The sequence below is a fragment of the Plectropomus leopardus genome, chromosome 3 (genome assembly GCF_026936395.1).
Source record: "Plectropomus leopardus strain MGB_pleo_1.0 chromosome 3, ASM2693639v1, whole genome shotgun sequence".
Taxonomy (NCBI): domain Eukaryota; kingdom Metazoa; phylum Chordata; class Actinopteri; order Perciformes; family Serranidae; genus Plectropomus; species Plectropomus leopardus.
In genome coordinates, this window is record NC_142178.1 from 26,136,100 (window position 1) to 26,161,101 (window position 25,002).

The 25,002-nt window shown below is 40.0% G+C and overlaps 1 protein-coding gene across 5 annotated transcripts in view; it reads left to right on the top strand.

The window, feature by feature from the left end:
• Nucleotides 1-25,002, top strand: part of npnta (nephronectin a) — a 64,139-nt gene that overhangs the window by 18,788 nt on the left and 20,349 nt on the right. For 2 of the 5 annotated variants that reach the window (XM_088075963.1, XM_088075961.1), the window contains exons 3-7: nt 3,780-3,830; nt 8,553-8,645; nt 16,703-16,798; nt 22,647-22,766; nt 24,098-24,217. In XM_088075963.1, the coding sequence (XP_087932089.1) occupies nt 3,780-3,830; nt 8,553-8,645; nt 16,703-16,798; nt 22,647-22,766; nt 24,098-24,217 (480 nt within the window). The remainder of the gene's footprint in view (nt 1-3,779; nt 3,831-8,552; nt 8,646-16,702; nt 16,799-22,646; nt 22,767-24,097; nt 24,218-25,002) is intronic. The other 3 variants (XM_088075962.1, XM_042485952.2, XM_042485953.2) reach the window with 3 other exon arrangements.

Sequence of the window (25,002 nt, forward strand, 5' to 3'; positions counted from 1 at the left end):
AAACAAGTTATGCTAATGGTTTATGGGATAAACCTAGACTTGTAGCTTGAGGGGGTTGATTTCATGGTTGGAAGTGAGAGTTTTTTTTAAATATATGTTTATTTATTTACAATGGTTTGTTCAAAAACCTCTTACCTTTTCCCAAGGCGGTGACACTTGCACTGCACAATCTGTGCTGGAATGATTTAGGCAAAAGCAGCACTGTTTTACTCAAACAGCTCAATTGTATCATTTGATAGTGTTTATTTGAACACAGGGCCAGACTCAGCAGTAATTCTGGCAGGAGTCAGCAGTCTGAATGCCCAATACGTCCCAGTGCATCTGTACTGGGCTGTCTGCCTCTACAGCTCCCCATGCTTAGAAAAATCCAGGTGGAATAAATGTGGGTTTTGGATGAGGACAAGAAAAAGAAGATGACTCTATTATGACAGAAGCTTAGATTAGAGGCACAGACATGATTCATGTGCTCATATTTTACTTGCTTAAAACCCAAGCAGTAACAAAAATTGCCACAGTACATGCTGAAGCATAGATATAGCTCCACAAGACAAAACAATCATGTTTCTCCCTCTAGAAACAAAAGGCAATGATCCATCATAGGTGACATTTATTTTAGAATAAATCAAGTGCAGTCGCATAAAAAAAAAAAAATCATGTTACCATCAATTACCCCAACAGCCAAACAGCAGTGTGTGAACATGTTTTCTTTGTTGCTCTGGAGTCCCACCTGTTCCATGTCGAGCCAAAAAATATGAGCTAATTTTGAGCTTAACCACCATATCAAGCTGCTAAAATACTCCACCACTTTTTTTTTTTTTCCAACAAAACCAAATCTGTTCGGCGATTCAATCACTCAGCGAGTGCTTTCCCTAATGCTTCAAAATGCTCGTGTCTGGGTGCACATCTCAAATCCATTTACTTGCTACTACAATCAGTATGCCATCAAGTCAGTAAGGTGCTGATTTAAACCTAAGAGGAGCGAGGCGGAAGGTTTGGGAAAGAAAGGAAGTGTAATCATGGGTGTGTGCATGTGTGTGAGAGGATGCAGTCAGCACTGATGTCAGGTCTTGGTAAGTTTTTTGTGGCGATAGAAGAGATTAGATTGGAGCTATAGGATTGTGGCTTTCTCAGCGACGGAGCTCAACAATCGCTTTTGTGAGACTTCTCTCAAAGAATGAGAAACCTAATGGATCAACCTTGATTCCCTTTTTTTTTAAAGCTCCCAGAACTGAGTGAGGGAGAGAGAAGGGAAAGGACTTAAAGTTTGAGAAGGTAAAAAAAATCCTGAGGTGTAAGGGAAATGGTTTAGAGGTAAGGAGTTAGAGATGATTGCTGTTGGAGTGGGGGGAGAGATGTCAGGAGAGGGAGACAAGTGAGAAAACCAGGCAGCTGGAGAAAGAGAGAGAGGAGCTTTAGATTTATAGTAGGCTGAAGCTCCACTTATAATGCTCTGACAGGCCATCCGGCAGGCAGAGCCACACTTGAAGCTACTTATTCTATCCAGCTGCCATCATGAACATTTTACTGCCACTGGGAGCATTTGAACATTTGCATGTTCAGTGTAATACAGTTAACAGTAATCATACTAAAAGAAATATGTCTCATATCTCCCCCTCTTGATAAAGATGGAAAATCAAAAGAAAAAAGTGGATCCCATTAGTGATTGCATCCAAGTGGTCCACTTAGTCAGACGTATCAGTAGCTTAGGTCGTTTAATACATTTGATATCAGGTGATGCAAGACATCAGAGGTTGTAAAAGAAAACTGACTTTGATTTGAAGCTGATTTAATCCATATTAGAGGTTCTGAAAGGCAAATTTATCTGGGCTTTTACAACAAAACTCAGGAAGAAACTGACTAAAGAACTGATTGAAGTGATGGTTATACAGCCCAGTATTCATCTGATTTAAAGGAATATTCTCACAACAGATAAGTCCAAGTCAAGAATCAAGTCCTCATTTTTGTTACTCAATATGGACCTGATTATGATTCAAATTAGGGATGCACGGCAATATTAGCTTGTCATTGGTATCAGCAGATACTGGCTTCAAATTAAATGTCGGAGTTGGCTTAAACAACCCGTGCATTAATCTCTAAGTCTCATTTATTCAGCCGTATGCTCAGTACTTCCCAAAGACATGAAAGCATATTTAAAATATTTCACCATACCAGAAGCACGCCTGGGCAAGTGCATGTGTTTAAACTTTGCTTATGCATTTTACTGAGCCGCGTTAAAATGCACAAGCTTGGCCAGGTGTGCTTATCTGTGCCTGAGACTGTTGATGTGGAAGTGTTTTAAATAGAAATGTTTTAGCAAAAATGAGTGTGTTTTGAAATTACTGTACACAAGACTGGAATAATCCAACCTGGCTTGTACAGCACAATTTGTGTGAGAGTTTATAAGTGGATGTTTTGATATAGTTTTGCCGTTGTTAAACATGGCCCCCATTCACTCCAATTCATCAAGAATTTTCTCTTTTTGGATCGTTTGTTCACTGTGGAGGTGGTTTCTTATTTAATTTAGCGTAACACTGAGTTAGTAATTGAGTTACTTGAGTTAGTGCCATGAAGCTGGCTTGAGATTGAGATCAAAATGAAAGTTCATTCATTCAAACAGGTTAATTGCTGAAACAGTGAAACATCTATAAGACAGTGACTAACAGGCCTTGTGTAGCTGCACAGCTTTGATGTCTCAAAGGGCTTGACTTGTTCTGGTTTGACTTACCAAAAGACTTGAAACCAGCTCTCGCAGAAAGATTTATTTTCTCTGCAATGTAAAGGAACAGGGTTGAATATCACCTCCATATTAAGTAGATCACACGTTAGAATTTCCTTTAGAGATCCTGGTGGATTTTACAAATCCACTGAGACTGGGATTTAGTTTGATTGAGTGCGGTCTTTGTTTCAGCGAATGGTGTGGACAGGATTAAGCCAGGACTTTTGAATTGGTAATTCGAGCTAACAAGTGAGCGATGAAAGCCGAAAAGTGATATCTCAGTTTAAGTTATTCGCTTTATCATGATTGTCTGTGTGGTTTCCTTGTCTGCTTCATTTTCTTTCATGATCACTGGGCTGTAAAGGCCCGTCTAAAAGTGCGCCTTTTCATCTGCTCTCAGGTAATAAGATAAAAACAAAATGGGAGGGCTTGCTCGTAAAAATTAAAGGGAATATATGCAGGAAATAAAAGCACATATTCTGAATTACTTGACACAATTGCGGCTTTAAAGGCGCTTTGAAACCGAGCTGATTTAAAAAATGTAATGTCTGCTCACAGTCAGGTAGCTTCAGCATTTAATTTCATATTGTAGAAACCAGGATCATGATCTCATTGAGCGATACCGGTGGCATTTTCATCTTTCAGCGGAGTGGTGTAATTTCAAGAGAGAATTATAATCATACTGTTTCACAGAGCAAACTGGTTTATCCACTTCCATTTAGATAACAGTGATAAAGAATATGTAGTTCACATTTCCTGAAATAAGAGAGCACCCCCAGAGACGGTGGTTTTATTCGGACATCATTTCCATTTTTAAAACTCAATTGTAAATGCATTCAAAATGTGCCGACTACCCAGAGGCAACAGGGAACATGTGTGACTCCAGAACCCCAGATTGTGTGTGTGCGTGTTTTCTTTTCTTTTCTTTCTCAAAGGAATGTGTGCTTGTCAAAATGACCATGCTCTGCCCTCTAACATCATGTTTTTGTTTTTGTTGTTTTTTTTGCTCTCAAACACTAAACAATGCCCGCAAACTTTGTTTGTTTGGCTATTTGTTTTGCAGCTCTCTTCGCCTTAACTCACAGAGTAGCCGGGATAAGGTGCCAGCCCCAAGGTTAGCTCCACATGTTTCTCCAAATAATCTTGCAAGACATGTATTGCTGGGGGCACATCCTCTGAATCCTGGGCCCACTCTCTTATTTATAGAGCCAGGCCCACCCCCACCCAGCAGCGCTAACACCTCACACCCGTTGGCAGCGGCCATCTTCTTCCCCCCAGCCTCAGATGTGTGCAAACAGCTTACACTCTGCAGACCTGATTTCACCTGAAGCTGTGTCTTAACATGAATTATGCTCAAGTTCTTTAGTGTTTCATTAAGATTCAACCGCCCCTCTGGTCGACCTCTTTAGAATACTAATGAGGCCCTTAAAGCTGAAATCCATAATGTTTTTCTTAATTAATATATCAGTAATATATCCATGTGTATGGTGCAGAGTAAAAACTGAGCCTTTTACTGTGGTTTGAGATGCTCTGCATACATAACTGCACAGAAGTCAGTCAGGTGGAGAATGCCAATACCATCCTACTTCATCACTTAGGTAAATGAAATATTCACCATGACATTAACCGGTCGATCAGTGACATTTTCTCTGCATGTAAATGAGATAAAGCAAATTCCAAACCTCAGATTATCTGTCCTCAGTATAGTATGTGTGTGACATTAGTCCTGACATGATTAGTTGATGTATTGATAAGGTAATCCACAGGACAGCTTTGATAAGCGATTAGCTGTCATTTATCAAGCAAAATATTCAAAATAATTCTCTTCTGTTGATGCGTCTCAAAGAATCTGTGTGTAGGATTTTAATGGCATGTACTGGTAAGGATTGCAGATTGCAACCAGATCAGACTTCTCCTGGTTAGAATTCCTCCAGTGTTCGCTATTCAGGAGGTTTTTACCAGGAGCTAAATCATCTGCAGAGGTCTCCTCCTCTCCAAACTAGTAAAAGTAAAAGAACAAGGAGCTTTATGATACCAATCAGTGTTTTTCTGACACTGTGTGGCACACCGCAGATGACCTGCTAACCCAGGACCTGCTGATGTGTGCTCACCTTTTCTAATCAAGACATTAAGCAGGTTTTTACCATGAGCTGTTTCATTTCCAGAGCTCTCTCCCTCTCCAAAACAAACACACCCAGTGATTTAAAGCAGTGTTTTTCAGTGTTTTTTTTTTTTATGTTATATTCAGTTTCTGCCAAAATATCCTCCTTAATATCCTGCTTAATCCTACACACTTGACCTTTAAACATTAAAACCGTCTGTTGTGTTTTACATAATTGGTAACTGATAGGGGTTTGGAACTTGGTCTGTCTCCTCGGTCTCTGAGAACTCATTTATTGATTGATGGCAAAACAAAACAATCAGCAACCCAATAATAAAATAACCATTACAAGCACCTTGAGGTAATTACTAAGCTGATGGCAAGATGATGCAACCTGTAATTGATTCAGTAATGATTTTCCCATTTTGCTTTGATGAAGTAATGCATTAAACTAATATAAACATTCATACACAATATCAGTGTCATTAAAAATTAATACTTCCCTTTGTGTTTACCATCAGGCATCAATCAGCATCCAATAAATCAAAAGAATCTGCATCAGTAGCAGCAGTGTGCTGTCCTGAGGAATGGCTGATGTAAACCGGAGTGAAAGTGTGTCATCACTCGGCATGTTTTGATGGTGTTCATGGAAAGAGGGTCATACATGCTATGTTTGGCCTTCCAGCTGGTGCGACCATTTTTAGTTCTCTGCTGTGGTTAATGAACACCGGCCGTTTCCCTGATCTCTCTGCCAGGCCAGAGGCTTAAAAATACCCTCAGAGGCAAAGCCTGTTGATGGGTGCCTCTGATCCTGCTAATCAAATCCTCTCCCATGTAGGAGAGTAACAAAAAGCCCTCCACTTGACTTCCCACTAACTAACAACATCACAAGCTTCTTTCTTGGCATCCACTGACCGGGCCATTGTCAAATAACGTCCTACTTCCAGGAAAGTATAACTTTTGCTTTTCCTCTAAAAGATTTGGCCATTTTTACATTGGAGTTGTGAACTTGACTGTTCAGTGTGTTAATGCCCTGGCTCATATCACAGTCACTCCCCAATTGAGCTCACAATATCTTCTTTCTATTTGATTACATAGCCAAATAAAGTGGAATGAGTCTGGAGATGTTATCGACTCCAGTTAAAGGATTCATCTCATTTCTATGAGCCTTTTGAATTCAGTTTAAACAATGTTACAGACTGAAACCTTAGGAGCTAGAGATGGTAACCCTACCCTGCAAGCTCAATGTGAATGGATGAGATTGTTACTTGATTCTGAAAGTATGCATTTCATGTGCAGTGTATTATTCAGCCCTCTGTCCATCATTAGGTCTTTCATCTTTTTCCACCATTCATAAAAATCATTGAAAACAGGAGTCAGTTAGAGAGTGAGTTTGGACAAGGCTGCACAGTTCAATTTAAACACATCCAACGCCATCAAAATACCCCAAAGCTATGCAGAATTTTTCTCATTTGATATGTGCATACTGTTTATCAACTGTATACTGATAATGCACACTGTGGCCAAGTTTAAGCAGTTTGTCTAAAATAGACCACATTGTATGCATGTATGACTCATCCAAGTATGTTTTTCACCAAATATAGTAAAAAGTAATGGAGCAATGATGCTTTGCAAACAAAATCAAAAATGTTGAAAAAATCTCTTTAAACCCAGATAATGATAATGTTGCCTCCACTAATAAATAAAACCAGAATGCAGTATGCAGAAAATCTGGCCCCACCTTACTATTTTGATGCACAAACAATGAGATAAAGTGCTCAGTGGTGGTGGTATACACCACCAACTAAGATCATGTGAAAACCAACAGTAGCATTGACCCCCTCTTTTATTTCTATGAGAGCGCTGCGTTGGCAGAGTTTGTGTCTTGATGCTGGAGGCTTTTGCAAATAAACGCAGTTCATCCAGCAAAAAAGTTTAACCCCAGTCAAAGATATCTTTCCAGAAACTCTCTAATAACATTATCAAAAACTTTGCAGCGTTTTGTCCTTCTGATAAGCCTCAAAAAGTATGCATCTAGAAGGGCTGCCAGAAATGCTTCGAAGCGATTGCTGTGGTAATTGATGTCCAAATCAGTATTCAAATGCTCCATTTTTTAATAGGATTATCCCAAAAATTCCAAATAACCCCAAATTTAAGAGATAGTTATCCAACATAATTCATTATGTATCAACATTAATTATCAGCTTGTCTCATACAATGATATTTAAACTTAGCGATAGGTCCAGTTGTTTAACTCGTTTAACAGTTTGACCACCTCTAACAAGCTTACATAGAAGCTTGCAAGATGTTGAAGTCTCTGAAATAGTTTCAAAATTTAAAAATATAACTACCTAAAGAGTAAAGTGCCAGATATTGCAAAGGAATCTGGCTTATGTTATATCTACATCCAGTTTAGCAAATCACCTGAAAACAGGGAGTAACAGCTTAGCCATCTTGCAAAGTATTCTTTTTTCTAGCTATATGGAAAATGTTATTGTGACTTGCTTGCCAACAAAGAGGCTAATTGTCACATTATTTTAGGTGCTGAAAACTGATATTTTAAAAGCTTCGACGCTTTGATTTAGTTCCTAAAGTGGACCTCCTGGATCACTTCTCATCTTCTCACTGGTAGCACAAACAACTTTTTTTTGCCCTAACTTGTTCATTTCTTAATCGTTCTACCAATTTCCCCAGAAATCTGTGAAATAGTTTCTGAGAAACCAAAAGCTACATCCTCTTGGTTGAGGTTGTGTACCAAGAAGGATGTTTGGGTGTAATATGTCTGGCATCTCTGACACGGCAATGGAGTAAATCTTACTGCTGTATTGTCACAAATAAAACTACTCCATCACACCTTTCCAGATTCACAACAAACTGGCTGGTGTGATAAGGACTCTCATCCAGAATACTCTCATGCACACACACACAAGCACATGGATATGTACTGCTTCTTCTACCACAGTGATAATTAAGTCCTCTGATTGCACCGTATTATGACAGAATTAATGAAGCTTTTAATGAAAATTAGTAACACTTGGCTGAGGCCCCGTGTATCAGACATGCTTAGCAGCAAGCTGCAGTAAGCACAGTCAGATAAGCAGGGTAAGCCTACAGCTCACGGACACAGCTCACAGAGTTAGTGAAGCTGTGCAGCTCCCGCAACTGCCACATCTCCGTACACACTCAAAATATCACAATCTACGCACTGTGTACAATCTGCAGGGCAGACACTAATTATAATCTACTATTTTGGTGCTATAATTGTTTCAGCTTCAGTCTAAGGGGGAAATATTATTCGCTAAGGTAATCCTCGTTGGCTGGTTGCCAGCGTAAATAACAGCTCTGTATTTTATAACCAGGGAAAATCAAAACTTTGCTTGGTGTGAAAAGGTCAAACTTCTCATTTATCTCTCACAGCGTGAAGAGATTTAGTATCAGTGAGGACAATAAAACTTCCAGCTTGAAAAATGATGTGGTTAGCTGAAAATGGCTCCTCTATTTCTATTAGTCAATGATAATAACACTGTCACACAAGGAGAAGGAAACAAACACATTTCCACACACATAAATGAGGCTTCATGCTGTCTTATTGCTGTAAATGTGGAGTAAACAGATAATTTAAAGCCAAGTCAAGGAGCAGTAGGATTAAGTGCTTTGTCATTCTGATCTGGAACAAGTAGTCTGCCAGGGCGCTGCACTGATCTGTCTTTTCCTCTTTGAATCCTCCCTGAACAGCTGTGTGCCAGCCTGGCTGTAAGCACGGAGAGTGCGTGGGACCCAATAAGTGCAAATGCCACCCTGGCTTCACCGGGAAGACCTGCAATCAAGGTGAGCTCTCGACTCTCGCAACTATGAAAACACCACTTTTCAAATGCATGCCAGTTTTTTTTATACATCTGATGGCATTGAAGTTGAAGATAGAGAGTCAAATATATGCCCTATCCCCTTAAGCCAAAGACAGGCCTGCTGACATGCACATTTTCCACATGAATCCTCAGTGAAGGAGAACTGTCCTGAGCAATAGCTTGGTAATCAATGTTTATTGTGGCCAGATCTCCAACACGCATCACAAGCGTATTAGAGTTGTCACTCTCTCATGGGGTGGAAGCTGGTTTGCCACCAGCCAACAGCGGAGATGCTTTAGTCACAAGAAAGGGGGGGAGCTGACTCAGCTGAAATGGAAATGAGTGGTGAGGCCATTTTGAATGATCCCTGTGGTGCATCCTCTCCTGTGTGAAGATAACATCTCAATTACTGACCTGAGATAACTTGGCTCGGCTGAGTGCAACCGATGCTATTGAAAGCGCGTGTGTGAGTTTTTGTGCATTTTCATAACTGACAGATTGGACATGTTGAAAAGCGTTAAAGCGTCCCAGCTAGTTAGGGAGTTGACATGCATCCAAGCAGCTTGAAAATACTTGTGGAATTCACGCCCTTAGACAGGAATAGGATAGTGTGTAATTAAAAACAAGGGTTGAGGTGGTGTAGGAGGATGAGGGGGGCTGTGGAGGTGTTGAAATCCTTTCCGGAATGTTCCAAATGACTCATCCTGCATTTTGAGGCTATAGGTGGCTCCTGTCTGCCCGGCCAGACGGCTGTACTTTGTCTTAATCTGCAACAAAGGGGAGAGGAAAAAGGATCAGTGTCCCATATCCAACTACAATAGACTTTGCTGCCAACCATTCAGACAGACTTATCTGACAAATGTGATTCCAAGACCTTTCAAGATGAAACTGTACTTTCAAGTGTCCATCGGAGCCCTATTTGTCCAATAAGCTCTCCACGTTCTACAGAGCTTTTCGTTTTACCCGGCTTTGAGTGGCAGACTTGCCCTTTCAGCCTGTTTAGTTGGAGATAACCTTGGAGTCTGTTGTGAGCTGGCACATGCTATAGAAACCAATTTAATTATTCTCCTACCATAGATTAGATTTTCTCATTTAAATGCAGCCTCCATTAAACATTGATCTGAGGTTTGCTATTGATGTGCCAGGTGGCCAATGTTTCGAAGCATTCTAATATCCTGTCTCTCTGGAGAATGACATTTATCTCGAGGAGTCAACTGGAGGAGTGAAACATGTTGCCCAGAGCTGCTTTTCTGACCTCAGTGCTGCTAAAGGTCAAGTAGTCAACCTGATGTACCGTCAAACATCATACAGCAATAAAAGCAAAGAAACAGTGGAATCAGCTAATCTTTTTTAGCTATAAATTCTGTACATTTACATGTGTGTGTGTGTGTTTTTTTAAGTATATTCAACTAAAAATTCTTACTTTCAGACCACTTTAGAACTCATGAACTTAAATCCGTTAACTTGAAATAAACAGTTTCTTAAAGTGTGGCTCCAAGGCTAATGATGGCTTTCAGACACATTTTGTTTGACTGCTGAACTTGACATGAATGCATCATTTTTTAATAATTCGCATTCCATTTAAACTTTTTCACTTTCAGTAACTTGCTTTTAATACATCTTTTGGCTAATGTGTCAAACTGTGCCTCTCTAAGTGTCTGTCAGGTTAGGAGTGACAACTTGTAGAAAGCTATTGGTTGCATTACAAGTAATGGCACATCACTATCATCGCTGGAATTACGTTCTATCATCAAGGCAAGTGCTGTTTTTTTAAAGTTTGGGATTTCCGCGTAGATCTCAGTAGTTTAATGTGAGAGTAAGATGGAAAAGATATTTTGTTTGCACTTTTCCTGTGCAGCCCTTAATCATATTCTTGCTCCTTAAGTTGGCACTCAGTTAACGAAACTTTGAGCACCCCTGATTTAAATGATGAGTTGAAAGAATGTACTGCTGAGAGTTCACTAAATTCATTAAATTAAGTTTCTAAAGAAATGTAATCAGCATATTAGCAGACTTCCCAGCATGCATTATTTGAGAGTCAAAACTTCTATTTTAAGAAAAAAGACATGATAAAAGCTTGATGTGTGTCTTCAATATAAATTAAGCCATGATTGGATCTTCTTATAAAAATGAAAATAATGTGAACCTTCATTATGGTTAGTAATTCAGTCCCTCCCGACTTTAAACCAATAGCTATTTTTAAACAACATTTTTTGCAATACTGGCATAAGGAAGATCTGCCATTAGTCCAGCTTTACTTTTTTTTTTTACACTGAACCAAATCACACCTGCATAATGCTGCCTAATGATTTTTTATATCATGCCGGTGTTCCAGAAGCAACATATGCATGATTAAGTGGCAAGCTCTGAAAATGTAGACAAGTGCCAAAAACTGCAGTTCATCAACTGACCACTTGAGGCTGGCTCCAAAACTGAAAAAAAAAGCTTGAAACCAGAAATAAACATGCTTACAGCCTATATAAACAAACCGTTGTGGTCTCTATAGCTAATTTCAACATTCTTGGCAACTTTACGCAGATTCATTTTTTCTAACTCAGCCGTTTACATTTTAAAATTCAAATTTTTTTAATTGTAATTTTAAAATTGAACATCTTAAAGGGGGAAGCCACCTGAGTGACAGGCAGACTGTGAGGTGTCGTTTTACTTTATGAGTCAGATTCACCCCTTGCTCTTCCGCAGCTCCACACTCTCATCCACTTTTTGCTCCAAAAATGCCAAGATTGGGATGGCTGAAAAACGGGAGTCCAAAAACCAGTTGGTAACTTCATGATAGCTATATCCATTACTTTACAATGTTAGTGTGTGTGACCCTCAAACAGCATCCGGGTCTAGTGTATTTGCGTGTTTAGTCCTGGCATGCTGGCTGTCACACTGACACAAATGTCGAATAAGCTCGGTGAAGTTTAGTAAAGTTGGCATGATGATGTCCTCAAAGAAGACGCTAAGTGGAATCTAGCATTAAAACAATAAAATGAAGACTTACTCACTGTAAATAAACCTGTGCATGCAAAAAAGATATTTTGCATGCATCCACAAATGGACACATATTCTTTTGCTCTAAGTGGGAGTTGTGGACAGATGTGTGACCCCCGAGGATTACAAAAGAGTGTTAAACACTTCAGGAACACCAGTAGTATGGGGCAAAAACAAAGGAAACATGAGTGTTTACAGCAAACACAAAGCTTGGCAGATACAGTATTGATTTCATCACTCTCAGAATCAAAGCCATATTTTCCTCTGTCAAACTTTTATGAGCCGGTACTGTTATGAAAGATTTATACTTCAAGGACTGCATGTCTGTTTTTAGTGCCAGCTCTTTTTACCTGCCAAATTATTGTACCATAGTGTTTATTTCACTTTCATTTCTTTTCCTATAAAGAAAACCTCCTGAATGGGATCATTTGAATGAACCTGATTATGTTCATTAAATTAATGGGCACTCAACTGTCAAGAATAATAGCATTACTTTGAGAATCCCTATCATTTTTAGAAGGTGCTTCACCTTTGGTGCTGATGAGAATTGGATCTGTCATACAGCATGGTGAGGATAGATGAATACGCTCTCGCTGCACAAATAAACTCATTATAGGGATAATCTGTTTAACAATTTGGCAGCACGCTCCCCCTGCTGATCCAATCATTTTAATAGATGATTATTCTGTGCAGGTGGATTTAATTAGGTGTAGTTGACCTGCTGTTAAGACACTATAAAAAGATTTTGCTGGAGGAGTGACACATCGCAGACATCAGATGCAATACAGCTGTAGCGCCTCCAGATGTTGCTTTCTACCTTTCCCCCCTTTTCTATCTGCCAACTATGTAATTATTACCACTTCAAGTATGATAGACTCTTGAGCTACGGTTGAAGTAAGTACGCAATTTGTTTCTAGATCTGTTTTTAGAATATTAGCTAATATCAGGACCTTCACTGCTTTATCTTGGAAACTTCACATTGCTGTTCCTGAACATTTTATGATTTAATTCAGGTCAAGTGAAGACAGATACTTAAGGGTTGTTGATTTAGAGAACAATTCCTCTCCGTCACTGTTTGTCTTCCTGGCTATCTGCTGTTAATGGTCAAGCAGCTGCAAGTATTGCGTGCATGTTATCATACTGTGTATTTTTCCTTCAATGATCATTTAATTTCTCATAATTTTATTTGTTTTCAAGTATAATAAGGTCATTAAAAAAGTATGGGGTAATGTTGACCTTAAATGACCCATATAAGCAGGATTTCAAATGGCACAAGTCATATTTCCACTACATGATTATCATGGCCAAAAGAGTTCATGATAATGATATCCCAGTATCTATAGACTACTTGGGAAAAAGCCATCAGTCAAATTCACATTAAACTTTATCCACTCATCTCCTCATATTTAGAACAAGTGTGTTTGTCCATCCCAATAAAAACATGAAGTTAGCAAAGGACTTCTATTTTGACAAAAATTTTCGATTTTAAGTTAATGCTAAAGGGCTGAAATTGGTGCTCCAAAATCTCCATACTAGAAAATAAAGTATTTGATGCAATAAATATCCAATAGAGGACCCTAAATTCATATGTGCCCCCAGCCTGAAAGTTGAAACGAAACCTATGCCCTTGGAGTGTAGAGAGGTGGAGTGAGAATATTCAACTCTAACTGCACAAAAGCGTAGAAAAGGATCATTTATACTTAATGGATACTAAAAAGACAACCAGATGGTGTAGGGAAAGCGAGAAAAAAGGGAGAGCAGAAAGAGATAGAAATGATTTAAGAGGCTCTGGATTGTTTACACAATATTATCATATGTGCATATATAAAATGATATCAATATTTCATTTTTAAATAAAACAGTTATCGTCAAAACTGGTATATTGCAACACCTCTCATAACCTCCTAACCTTGTGGTGATTGTAATGATGCAAAAAAGCAAGCCCAAGTTTTACTGTACCAGCCAGTTATTACTAGTGTTGAACAAATGTATATGAAGAGACAATATGTTACAATATAAAACACAGTATGGCAGTATCTCCTCACACCAGGTGCAGAACTGCCCTTTTTTAGTGAACCGATGAAAAGGAATGAAGAATGGCAGGAAGGTGCGGCATAGATACAGACCAGAAAGTAAAGCGGCATTAAAATCTGAACACCTGGCTAAGTGATTGTTGAGATCAGATCAATAATGTCATTGACCTCCTGCAGACTCTTTGAGGTTATTTTGTGTTATCACAGAGCCATAATCTTGGCCCGTTAAATGAACAAGTCAAAACAAACACTCTTCAAGTTTCTGGCTGTTATCGCTGCTATGTTCTCACTGTGGCTGTACACTGTAGCAGAACTCATTTAACAATGGGTGCACAGCACAGTCTCTTTTTTGCTTTTTTTAAACTATTTTATTATTTATACCACATGATGCACTTTTTGGCATCTCACTAACATTCAGTGAGTCCCGGGGGGATCAGTGTCAGATCCCTTTGGATAATCATGCAGAGATTGTTTCTGGGGGAGACTGGTGGTATGATATTGTAACTTCATGTAGCAGTAAAGCTACCCTGTCTTCCAATTTTATGTGATATTGTACAAGTTTAAAGGTGCGCTATGCAGGAATTTCCTAAAAAAAACAACAACAATGTGTAGATTCATACAGATGTAATCCCTCCCAATAATGACCCACCAGAAGTGTGTGCTATTTATCTGCACTCTGCCTGTACTTCTTTTTTTTCTTCTTATTTTGCTTTTCTCAGGACCTTTATTAACATGTAGCCCCAGTGCACAAGTGAGGGTTCAGACTTTATAAAAGGTAGAGATCAGATAGTGGCAGCACACTTTCAAGAGGAATCTAAAAAATATTGTGGATACAGCGCAAAAACCTCCACAAAAAAAGGGAGTCAAAACACTAAGCTGACAAATCTTGTTCCAAAACGAGAGTGAGCTGGGTTTGCCTTTCACTTTCACTTCTGCTGGCGAGCACTGAAAGAGACGAAGAAGAGTGATGAGATATTGACATGTTTTCTGTTCAATAGAAAAGCATAGTTAGCTTGCTTAAGTATCAGCCTAACCATTATAACTAATGCAATTTCCCTACGACATTATCTTGCAGTGTATGAACACGTAGTGTAGAGAGGAGGGGCTAAATTTGAATGTTGTGTTTAAAAAATAGTAATGGACAATTCCATCATAGTATGCCTTTCACTTTTTTCCAAACAATTCAGGGATTTTTTTGTCCAGCATATTAATGTGGTTTAGCAATAGTCAAAACCCCTTTTAATTCAATGCAGAGATATTATTTTTTTCCATAGATTTCACATGTTTAAATTTGGTTTACACTGTTTACCAGTTTTTAGACTTGTTGTTTAGTTCTCTCCTACTGTATCAGTAAATCATCTGCCATTTAAAGCCAAAGCTCAAGAGATATGTGCTCACACTGTGGTCAGATTGTCAAACCGTGACCTGAGTGCTCACACTGTATGTGTAAAATAGACAATAAACAGCCTGTAGGCCCCTGCAGACCATCCTGGCTATTGACTATAGTCAATAAAGATTTGTCTGAAAGCTCTTGGGCTGGTAGAAGATTGTTTGCCAGCGGAGCTTAAGTTCACAATGATTTAAAGACAGGTCCCAAAAAGAGCTTAAAAGTCATTTTTTTCAAAAAGAAAGGAGTCACTTCAAGTTTTGTTATCCTTTCTCTTGGTCTCTCTTGCTCTCTCATTCTCTCTCACACATACACAAGTAAGCAGCAACCAACAAACTGGCCGGGCATACACTGTATGATTGATTGTGTAAGAAGAAAGGCACTGACCTTGGGAAATTAACTTGACGCTGTGCTTCAGCTGTGCGAGAGCCTGACAATGACCGACAAAAATTTCAGAAAATTGTCAGAAATTTATCTGAACAAAAAGCAGCAGGTCAGAAGCAGCTGATCAGGCCATGATCAATCCTTGCTCTCACCTGTTCACTGCACGGAAAACAACATCTGACAGAGCTAAAGTTTAGTCTGACTCAAAAATGAGTCATGTAGCTCAAAAATCGTGTCAGAAACAATCATGTGGCTCAAAAATTGGTTAGAAACAGGCTCAAATTGTACAGTGTATGCCCAGCTCTACTTATTGACCTTGTGATTTCCAAGAGACATTTAAGCCAATGTTCCTCATTTGCTCTCTGCACGGACTCTTTACCTGCCTGCCAATAAGAAGAAAGGCAAACTTATTAGACGTGCCACACTGGTTACATGATTCTCTCTGTCAATTACTGCTCTTAGTTACTAAAATGTCTTCTACCTCATCCATGGTGCCTATTTTCAGATAAGGCCTTCAAGGAGTGTTTCTGTCCTGGGCAGAGTTGGCAGGAATGCAGTCAACTTGCATAACCTCTCAGCTTAAGTTACTGCATCCCTCAATAGGGAAACGCTTCGAAGCGATTTGAAGCGTGCAAAATAGTCAGAGGTTGCTGTATCATCTTTGTGTCACTTAACAATAGGTGTTGTTAGCTGACCGCCTGAGGAGAGGTTGTGGGACGGATAGATGGATCAGCAGAGAGGGGAGGGGACTGAAATTCTTGACACTGTTTGTAGTCAAGCAGCGATTTGCCTTTTTTGACATTAATTCATGTCTACCTTTGAACCTCCAGATACAAATTGAGAAGGGATCCTCTGAATCTGTGAGATACTGTAATTCTCTCAGATCCTATTTCACCCTCACAACAAAAAAGGAATGCACAGGAGAGGAGGGGCAGGAGGAGAGGGGATGCAAAACAATTCCACTGTTTCTCCCATGTGCCCTAGAATTTCTTTTTCTGATACTCAGCTCATGTCCAATTCCCACAAGTGTAATCCTCTTTTCTGCATAATGTACCTCTTTACTTTCCAGGAATGTGGTGTGGTCAGAGGTGTTCTAATCCAGTGGTTGGTGCCTTTCTTTCTCACTACGTCTCTCTGTCTCTCTCCTTCTGTCTTCCTTACTCTTTACTACTTTATCTTCAATCAAAACCTCTTTCCACCCACTACCCCCATCCCCTCTAACCAATTTTCTTTTGTCTAAAGAAGAGGAGCTGGACTATTTAACCCCACCAGTGTGGTTCAGTCACCCTCCTATTTTTCTTCCCGTGGACCATCAGCCAGCGAGGGTAGTGATGGAGGGTGAGATTCGTCGACCTCCCTTCCCAGCAGCTTTTCCTTTTCTTCCCAGTCTTAGCAACATGCATGGTGCTGCACTGTGCAGACTGCGAAGGAGTGAATGTCACTCTCAACTATTTTCTTACGGCTTCCCCTGGCAGAAAAGACACCACCCAAGAGTAGATTTTAAGTGGAAATGCTAGCATGAATGCAAAGCATGTGACCACTCTTCTTCTTTCTTTCACTCTCTACCCTGAGAAATCAGTTTCTCAGTACCAAAGAGCCATCACGATTTTGCCTTATTGCTCTGCCCTCCTCTCCTTTCTCATTTTCCTCTCCAATTTTTTGAGCACCTGGAACAGAGAGCTCCTCCTTCCCTTTTAAAACCATCATCGACATGGACACAGCACTCATGACTCCTCCATCACTGCTGAGAAAAAGGCCTCAAGTTCTTACGAGTCTTATCTTCTTTAGAGTCAATAATATCCCCAAGAAAAAGCCTTTTGCTAATCTCTCTGTCAGTGATAGAGGCGTGTCGGGAATGTAGCAAAGCATACCTCAGTGGAGCTGACCCAATAAATCACTCCACTTTGCATCACTTCAGATGTGTCTCAGCAGTTCATTTAGCGTACAGTGAACACCCCAGAGGGGCTCTCCACCTCTGCTATTGCACAGGTTTCTGCAGTCCTGGGGCCGTGTCGATTTGTCAGTTTGTGGTCATGACTGCCTGTTATCTCTCAGTTTTTCCATCTCTGTGTGTCCTCCCTCAGTCCTATGTGTCCTGTCTCTGTCTTGTCTGTTTTTTTCAACATAGAAGAGACCCTGGCTGAGTCTTGTGTCTGGCATGTGCTGATGCTCACGGAGCTGCCTCTGTCTGAGAATGTGACCATTTCAATAATCCCTCATTTACATTTTTAAGCTGTTTTTCAGTGTACCGGGCAAGTGGAGACCTGTTTCTCTGCCACGCTGACAATGGACAGTGTTGCTATGGTTTTCTGTAATCACAGTAATGAGAATGCCAGTTGTTTACTGTAAAAACCAGGGAGGAAAAATGGTCAGACACTGCTAATTAAAAAATGAAGTGTGTGTGTGTGTGTGTGCGTGTGCGTGTGCGTGCGTGCGTGTGCATGTGTTTCACAGACTGGGAAAATTATCAGAGCTAAGCCTCCTGCCTGACAAGGACAGGACAAATCATTTTGACTCAGCTTGTTTTGATAAAGAATTAGGCAGCATTAATAATAGTCAAGAAAAAAAGACTGTTAAAAAGGCTTTAAAACCACAATGGCCTTCATGTTCATGTGTTTCACACCACCAGTAGCTCAAAGACAATGACAGAGCAATTTGCTTTTGGCAACAAGACCTATTATGTGTGTGCAGTGCAATTTCAGTATTTATTTGATATGACATTGCACCTGACTAGAAAACCTCTTCTCACATGCACATGCACATTTCTACTCGCATAATGTTTCAGACAGTTTGCACTATATATATTCATTTCTATCATTTTTATACCTAGATTAGATAAGATTTTATATAATATTAAACATAATCTTTAAAGGTCCAGTGTATAGGATGTAGGAGGATATTGGCAGAAATGGAAAATAATACAAAAAGTATGTTTTCTGTAGTGTATAATCACCTGAAAATAAGAAATGTTCTGTTTTCATTATGTTAGAATGAGATGCTTTTATCTACATAGTGAGTGGGTCCTTGTTCACAGATTCCACAATGTTGCCCTGCCCTGTTTCTACTGTAGCCTAGAATGGACAAACCAACCACCATTCATGTTTTCACGTTGGCCAATGTGGTTAGCAGCCACGCGTTGAGAGCTTTGAAAAAATACTGATTTTTTCCAATGTACAACTGCTTCATTTAGTGTTTGTTCTGGTTTAAAACATTGGGTCCATTTGTTTTGGAGAGGAAGAGACCTTTGGCTCCTGGTAAAACCTCCAAATCATTTAAATCTTAAATTATCAGAGAAATATGGTGAGCACAGATTAGCAGGTGCTCGATAGTGGCCCATCTCCGACATACTAAAAAGCATCAAAGAAACAGTGATTCATCATGTGAAACTGCTTTAGTCTGTGTTTTTACTGGTTTTAATCAGTGGGTCTGTTTGTTTTGGAGATAAAGAGACCCCTGCAGATAATTTTGTTCCCTATGAAAACCATCTGAACCATGAGCACCAGGAGAAGTTTAATCTGCAATCAGTCGCAATCTGCAATTCTCATTGGCTAGATGCCACTCAATCCCCTGCAATTTAATGAAAGAACCAGTGTATAAGGGTCTCTTATCAAATGCATTTGAATTGCTTGTAACACAAGCCCATCTTTAGTGGAACAAAAACAGTTCTGACACTCCTAAATGTCTGCTCCTTGTTATTCATACTCTTGTATTCAGTGACAGTAACTATAAACGTTTCAGTGGCCCTCATCGAACAACTGCATTCACACATCGACCCCTGTATATCCAGAGGAATTTACAGTTATGGAACATAACTTAAAGCCAGGTGGCACTTGGTAAAGTGGGATTCAACAAGCGGACAGTTGATGCAAATTCCAGCCGCGCCCTTTAAATCAACCTACATGGCTTCAGTGGAAGCTGCCATTAATAGAAGGTGGGGTCTGCGGTTATACAAACAAGGAATCCGCTCCGTCATTTATCCAAATTAATCTATGGCATCTGTTTAATGCAGGAGGTATGTGGCACTCAAAGAATGCACCCTGCATATGTTCATCGAGCTAAACATGGCGCCATTTACAGTGCGGCCGGCCAAGATGAAAACGACCCCCCCATGTGCTGTACAGTGAGACGAAATCTATTTGTGGTGGTTCGTATCCCAGAAACAGCGGTTGATATTCATAGTTCAAGTTATTTCTATTTCTTGGGGCCTGTGTTATCATTCCAATGTGATGGATTCCTGTGTAGTTACAAGTTGGATTTTCCCCTTTTGGGCTGGGTACTCTCAATAGACCCCACATTTAGGTGAGAGGCAGGATAACATGTTTTGTTGATACAAGGAACAAATATGTGAAATAGTTACTTTCATCAACACTCGTTGTCTATGTCAACATTTTAAAGTCTTTAAAACCCACCTGCACACTCTCAGGGGAAAGCATTGGACCAAATCCAGGAGTCATTCAGTATTTGAGCCGTTATTTAATTTGAAGGGGTGTTTAAATAATCCACTAAAATTAGTCTAAATTATGTGAAAACTCAAACTAAAAGGAAATATTACAATTTTTGTGTGAGATCTGAACTGCATCAAATCATTACAGTGAGATTTGGCTTAATGTGTGTTAATTCTTACAGGCTGCAAAGTAATGTTTCACCCCCCTTAGAGCCATGAATTGTGTTTTCATTACCCAAAACTGCAATAAGGTTGATTTCGAGAATGTCCTGCTGAAGTAGGAGTACTGTTGCTTTTTCAAAATATTAGTGAAAATGAGAAGTAAGAAAGCATTTTTAAACCTACCTTCTTCAATCCAGTGATGCCCTGCAAGAGTAGTGACACTATTTTCTTCATGAGAAAACTTAATCTTGAACATTGCTTTAGGATGAAAAAGAGGTTTAAAGAAAACTGAAATGAAAAATCTTCCTCTCTGTGTCAGAACAGCATAACTGCGGGCTCCTCTATAATCCCTCTCTTTCCCAATGTATGACTGCAGAGAGAATCAAGAATCCACTTACATTAATTATTGAGTGTACTCAAACAGAACAAATACACCACAAAGATTCTCAATTACTCTAATGAGAGTAATTAGTTACTTTCCACCACAGATAATGGCAGCATGATCAATATTCTATTAAGAAAGATGTGCATCCAGAATGCATATTAGCCTTATTCGCAGCAGAAATTTTGACTTATGGTAGTAGACAAAGCACAAGTGTTAACAACAACAGTTAGGTCAGCACACTTGTGTCAGTATTTAATCATTTATTTGAGGGAGAACAATGATTTGGCACCAGCCAGTATGGACCACCTAAATGCTTGTAAGCATAATTGTGACTATAATGTGCCTTATGTCCCTACCTGAACTACTGCGATGCTCAATAAATGATATCTCAGTTTTTTAGATGCCCCCATATGCCACTTAATACAGACATTAAGTCATCAGACAAAGCAGTGCAAAATGTAAACAGACCAGAAGTCTTCCATTGTTGTCGTTGTTTATGGTGCATGTTAATTACACAAAGCAACACTGGGGATGCACAAATATAGGACACGATGCAATTGTTTACCAAATGCTCCATTTCACATATCCATGCTGATAAAATACCCAGAATTTTGAAAAAAACTGAACCTTAGAAGACATTTTGGAAGAAAAAAAAAGTTTTACTGACCTTACACTCAGTATGTGGACAAGAAGCCAAAATGTAGAAGAAAATAACTGTTTTCAAAAAAGACCTGTAAATGTGTTGACAGGGCCTTAAATGAAAGTAATTTTTCTTATTCAGGTCAAGTGAACCAATCACACAGATATTATTAGCAACAGTGATGACTGATCTGTTCCATTAAGGTATGCTAGAGAGCCAGCATGCACAATACCAACACCCTGTACCAGCAACCCTGAATGAAATGTGGACATTATTAATGTTATTTTCTCTCTATGTGTTTAATACAATGACTTGTCAAATTATCTGCCATATAGAGCCAACACGCTCTTATTGATTCATTTGCTACAATTTGGATAAAAGTCACTTTACAGTCTTTAAAATAAGTGCTCAGTAGAGATTACAATCAGACATAAAATTGATAACTTCTTAAACTCAGCTGCTATTAGCATTTTAATAAAAGATACTTAAACGTGTCATAGCAAGAAGTAACAGATTATAATAATTAATTACATTAATGGTGTCTCTGTTCCAATAAGGAGTGTCGGTGTGTCAACTCAGAGAGGTTGTGCCAGGGCCCAGAGACTGAGATACCAAAGTGGAATAAGAACATGATTAATGTTATTAGTTACACCCGTACATCTCCTGCTATAACATGTCAAAATGTCTGCCACCATTAAGGACAACAGAGCAATCTAGCTGTTGGTTTGCGACATTTTTAATGTTGTGAATGTCGCTTTACTTTCGTTACAGTCCTCAAAATAAGATTACAGTGAGGTCTACAGTAAGAAGATATAAACAAAAAAATATTTATTTAATTTAGCCTTTGTAAACCCTTCACACAGAGGACAGTTTGACTCCTTGTCGTAGCAAAAAGTACATAGGTGTAACTAATGACATTAATGGTGTGTCTCTGTTTCATTTAGGAGTGTCAGCAAGTCATTCCTGTGAGGCAACATGCACAACACCAGAGCCCTGCGACTGAAATATATAAATGTTGTGCTGTGAGAAGGTTATAATGACTTGAATTTGCATAAGCGTTTGACAGGTGTTGAGCTCAGGGCATATTCCTTTCTCCCAGGAGCCCTCCCTGCTCTGGAGTCAGACAGCATCATTTTCTAATACGATTTTCACGGGCTGTTGTGGGTGAGATTTCACCACTTTTATGTCTGCATAAAAACAGCGGAATTATATGTAGCTATCAAAGGGAGTTGGATTTTGCAGCTACAACCACACGGAGTTGTGGTGACTCAGAGGGGCATACATAGTAGCATCTTTTATCACTTGCAGGTAATGGGCAGGTTGACAGTTGACACTGGCTTCCTGTTAAATCATCAAAGGGGGAAGTTACAGGCCTGTCAGGACACGGCACTTCCTCGAAGACACCCCCGCCCCTTACAGACACACAAATTAACACACCCACAGACACACACATATAAATGGATGGGTGAGGTTTGACATTGTTAACCTCTTCACCTTTGCCCTCTGACTAATTTCACCTTTGCAGTCCACTTATGCTGTCTCTCTCTGTCTGCAGACCTGAATGAGTGTGGGCTGAAGCCGAGGCCTTGTAAACACAGGTGCATGAACACTTATGGGAGTTACAAGTGCTACTGCCTCAACGGCTACATGCTGATGCCTGACGGGACCTGTGGAAGTGAGTCTTTTACACACACACACACACACACACACACACACACACACACACACACACACACACACATCTCTGTTTGTGTTGTTGTCTGAAATGTGGATTTTCTCACTCTTGATCTGTTTTCTCCCTTATTCTCTTATTCATAATCTCTCTTTTTGTAGCCTGGGTGTGCTACTTTGACGCCTTTCTTCACTTCACTACAAATGTATTCATCTGAATACCAGCGCAAAGCAATGCTGATGACATATGCTCTATTATAAAATACATTTTCCCACTTGTGTGTGAGTACCTCTGACAGCAGCTTCGCAATCCTTTGATAGACTGTTTTGATTAAAGCCCCACGTTGATCCGCTTCATTATTGCAGCGCTGCAGTCTGAAGGACCCCTCTGAAGAACCCTAAGAGGCCTAAAATGAAAAGTATAAAAGAAACACAATCTTAAGACCCTCGAGTGAATGCGCACTTCGTATTGGTTGCCCTGAGGCATTCCACAGAATGGGAGTTAATGCCTGTACATGTCTCTCTGTAAACTCTGTTTCCCACCTGATAACTATTTTCTCCTCACGTTTCCACTTGAGCATGGCGTGACTTTCAGTGCCTCATTTTAATTAGTTCTTTTTTATCAGAGGAAAATTCATTTTCCCCCCTTTTAAATTCTGAATTGCTCACCACTTGGGGCAAAGTATTCCAGGTGTTGTTGTGTGATGATAGCATGATAGTGTTAAACACCTTACTGCTCGTCTTTTCTCCCCTGCTACTGCTTTGATCAATAGATCGCTGTAGCATTTAATCAGCGCGGCCTGCCTCAGTCATCAAACTGTGCTCCAGGGTGCCTGCGGCAGCTGAAGTAGCAGCGGCAGCATGAGCCTCACTTTTAATTTCCTTTTTAGGGTCCGAAGTTATTGAAAGAAGCTGCTCCATTATATTATTATATGGAGGGTCTTGATCTGCCCGGCACGGCTCAACAACAGAGGTGCTGCAAACCACTTCGATAAGATGGAGATGGATTAGGATTCTTTAGGTGTAGGAGAGGATGAAAGTGGGTGAGGGAGGATTGCGTGGGCTAAGGTGTGAGCACAGTGACTGAGCAGCACAGGAATCTAATAATGGCAGAGTGTGTGCTGTTCTGTTGTCTGCACCTCAGGGTCAACTCTGCTAATATCTGAAAAGGCAGGCAGTGGCCTGGCTCTCACACACTAGCTGGAGGATAAAGTGTGGATGTGAGAAGGAAAGAAAAGTGAGAGTGTGAGCTTTATAAACGCCCCCTCCTCCCCATTATTTTCCCTTGTGGCCCCCTCGTGTTAATATGTGTTGTGTTTTTCCCTTGTCCATCAGACGCTCGCACTTGTGGCATGGCCAACTGCCAGTACGGCTGCGAGGTGCTGAAAGGAGAGGTCCGATGTCAGTGTCCATCGCCGGGACTTCAGCTGGCTGCAGATGGAAGAACCTGTGTGGGTATGTACTGTTCTTTATATACCTCCACAGGCTTAAAAACTGAGCCTTGTGTTACCACTGCCTCCTGCATCTCGTGTAAAGCATCATGAACGGGAATGTTCTATTTTCATTTTTTTGTGATGTTTTTCTCAGCCTTTAAATTAGCTGAGTGATAATCACATGCAACTGTTTTGGCAGAGCAAGAAAGAAAAGTTGGCAGGGAAATTGTAATTTTGGAAGTCAAACAAAACATCTCAGTGAGCAGAGCTCAAATTTGTCCAAAAATACTTACCAGTCCACCTTGTTTTTCTTTGATCAAGGACCCCAACAATTTTATATGACCAAATGGCAACTTTATTCTGCCTACCTCCTACAGCTTTTACAGCAGAAATGTGACCACCCCCTCCACTCCTCCTATGCCCCCCTTTTGCTTTCATTCAACAGCTCCTCAGATGGGTAGCTAACAGATGACGGGGGCAGTTAAGGCAGTTAACCTGTGTTAGGTTCAGGCTGTTCCAGACAGGGCTGTTCCTGTTCCACCGCCTTAGTCCCACTTAACTGTGGGGTAGCTAATATGGGGCGGATTTCTAAAACAGGACGGGCATCAATCATGATAAATGATGGAGGAGGGGAAAGAAAGGTTACCTGCAACAGGTGTTACGACAGTTAAATTGAAGGTTTCTGGATCCCCAAGCAAGTAATGTTTTATGTAGGGTGTCTAATCATATTTATGAAGGCATGGATGGATCATGAAACAATGGGCCCCTGGGCACAGATATGCAAAAAGCTCCACAACCTTTTTACCC